Source organism: Odontomachus brunneus, unplaced genomic scaffold (genome assembly GCF_010583005.1).
Source record: "Odontomachus brunneus isolate Ranch 3 - 2012 unplaced genomic scaffold, Obru_v1 Obru_scaffold_037, whole genome shotgun sequence".
NCBI classification, from domain to species: Eukaryota; Metazoa; Arthropoda; class Insecta; order Hymenoptera; family Formicidae; genus Odontomachus; species Odontomachus brunneus.
Genome location: NW_022639487.1, coordinates 12,516 through 15,243, shown reverse-complemented (window position 1 = coordinate 15,243; position 2,728 = coordinate 12,516). Strand labels below are relative to the sequence as shown.

The 2,728-nt window shown below is 49.6% G+C and overlaps 1 protein-coding gene across 8 annotated transcripts in view; it reads right to left on the bottom strand.

The window, feature by feature from the left end:
- LOC116843985 (disks large 1 tumor suppressor protein) overlaps window positions 1–2,198 on the bottom strand; it is a 99,809-nt gene extending 97,611 nt beyond the window's left edge. For 2 of the 8 annotated variants that reach the window (XM_032815009.1, XM_032815010.1), the window contains exon 1: window positions 1,342–2,198. In XM_032815009.1, coding sequence (XP_032670900.1) covers window positions 1,342–1,389 — 48 coding nt within the window. In that variant the 5' untranslated portion in view covers window positions 1,390–2,198. The remainder of the gene's footprint in view (window positions 1–1,341) is intronic. The other 6 variants (XM_032815011.1, XM_032815012.1, XM_032815015.1 and 3 more) reach the window with 5 other exon arrangements.
- Window positions 2,199–2,728: the final 530 nt, after the last annotated feature.

The following is a 2,728-nucleotide window of genomic DNA, read 5'->3' as shown; positions in this document are numbered from 1 at the left end:
TCGGGGGGGGGGGGGGGGAGGCAGCGCGGGCAAGTGGACGGGCGCTTTCGCGTGCGCGATGACGAGCGGAGCCGTCGCGCGCGCGCGCTTATCAGATTTGTTTGATGGCTCGTTAGCGGCGGCGATTAATTAGTCCGCGCGATCCGCGCCGCTGCGTTCGGCAGATATGCATTCGGCCCGATTTATCGCGCCCAATTCGGGGACGCGCCGGCATTGTCGACCTGTGGTTCCTTTGCCTTTGCCATTATCCGTGCCAGTGAGATATAATCTCACCGAGTGCCCGCTTCCAGTCTCTTTGATGGTCTCGCTATGATATGTTGCATGGAATGTTGCATAATTCCTGTGGAATCCTGTGGGTGCGTCACACGGATGCCACAAATAACGTGCTATGTCCTTTTCTTCTTTTTGCGTGGTGGTAAGTATCTGTCTTTTATTGGCACGCAAATCTTCATATGACTCGCGAGATACCCACGGGTGGATGCGTATTTTAAGCGCGCGGCTTTTCTATTAAACAGTTACGATTTCATTAACGTGAAATGATTTTAATTAACAATAGGGGATAAGAGAATATGCACGGACGTGTAGTGCAAACATAATATACACACGGAAAAATATCATCTTATTGCTGAGAAAAACGGTAACTCACTTTACTCTCCTTCTTTCAAATAACGGTTATCTTCAACAAAGAATATTTTCTTGATAATATTCTTGAAATGTATTCATTGTGAATTTGAGAGAAGCTCATCATTCTCACATTAAAAAAAGATTCATTCTCTTTACAACAATATGATAAAACTCTATCGAGGAAAAAATTGATTCCACTCTAGTAAATAATAAAAATAGTAAGATTCTAGTAAGTAACAAATAATAGTTAGTAAGAGCAAAACTCAAATTTATATTTTAATGTAATATTTTTAATTGAAATTCTAAATCCTAGAGAGGATTCAGAATGTATTTTGAATAAGTTTGATGCTCATGATGAACTTATGATAGACTTGCGGAAACTTGAAACAAGTATTTACAAATACTTGACACAAGCAACATTTGCTTGAATGCAGTATGCATTTCTCTGTGCGCATGTAATGCACATCAATATTCTTGGTGTAATCAGAGAGTAAGATGCAGAATCAGCCTAACTTCGAGTCTCTGCTAAATCGATCGCACGCCTTTTACTTCGGCGGTCTTGAGCGACCGCAAGGGCGGAAGTCGCGATAACGATAAACGAGCGTGTTCCGGAGCCGTCAAAGGGCGGATGATCGTCGTAAATCACGCGACCTCGCAAGGGATCTCGCAAGAGATGGCGTTCGATGGAGCGCGTCATAATCTCCGGATGCTAATTACCATTTTCCGCGTCCCGTCGCTGGTCCTGGTGGCAATCGTCACTTCCATTACGCGGATCTCTTGGAGGCCATCCTAGTACTTCGTAGGAATTAACAGGCACCGATATTAACTCACTCACTCACTTACTTTACTCATTCACTCACTTACTCACTCACTCATTCACTTACTCACTCACTCACTTCTCGCTCTGTACTAGATGCGATTATGTGCGCCAAATGCCGGACGCACGCGCGCTCGATTCAAGACAACTTCGATAACAAGCCGCTGTCTCTTCACTAACGTACACGACCGATTGATTTATCGCGCACCCGACAACCAGATTTATACGTTTTGCACGTCGGCCAAGCCGTCCGCCCTCGTTTCCTTCCTCGTGCGGTGATCGTTACCACGAGGACACGGCAGCGCGCAGAGGTCCGAGCCGCGTTTCGCGCGACACGCGCGCACTGCCGGACGCTAACTAACAACGTCGATATCGCGAGCGTCGCATTTTTACCGTGGACTCACGTAACGACGCGCGACATGCATGTTCGTGCAATACGGACGATGTGCCGCTCTGCTCGCCGCTGTCCCCGTTGAGCAGTCGCCGCGTGATAAGAACACTCACGCTTTTTATAATCTACCCGAACGACAAGAGATATCGACGATAATTGCGCACGCGGCGTAAACGTCGCGATTCACTCGCGAAGCCGAGAACTGCGGATGAACTGCGACTTTCGCGGCCGGACGTTTCTCCTTTTCTCTCTTCTGCTAGAGACTGTGTGAGAACGACGCGGCCAGCCGGCTGCGGGAAAGCGCGAAACTGCGTGCGACTTCCGTCGCGCGGTCGCGCGGCTGTAGGCGAGCAGAGGAAGGAGAGCAAAAAGAAGAAGAACAAGTAACGTTATCCGTTCCTTCCTCCTCCGCCGCGCGGAACGTTACTCTCGGTGCGCGCGGACCGTCGTGGCCGCGCCGCCAGTCATCGCTATTATAATATCGGGCCGCTCACGACCGCCGGCTATTTCCGACTCCCTGTGAAAATAAACGCGGCACGCGTCCACGGGGATCGCGTGGTGCGGCGGGCCGCCGCGACGACGAAATTAACCCGCCAGGAACGTAACGCGATTTCGCGTTGATCGATGGATCGTTCATCGCGCGTGTCGTCCGTTGACCGCAAGAGAGAGAGAGAGCGTATACTAATTTTACGCCGAACATGCCCGCGTGTGATTAAAGCCTCCGTCGAATTTACGCTGAGGAGGCAGGCCCTAACTTTGCTCGATGATCCGAACCGCTGAAATATCCCGTGACGTGCGTGCATAAGATCGACAGAGAAAGAGGGAGAGAGACAGAGAGACAGAGAGAGAGAGAGAGAGAGAGAGAGAGAGAGAGAGAGAGAGAGAGAGAGAGAGAG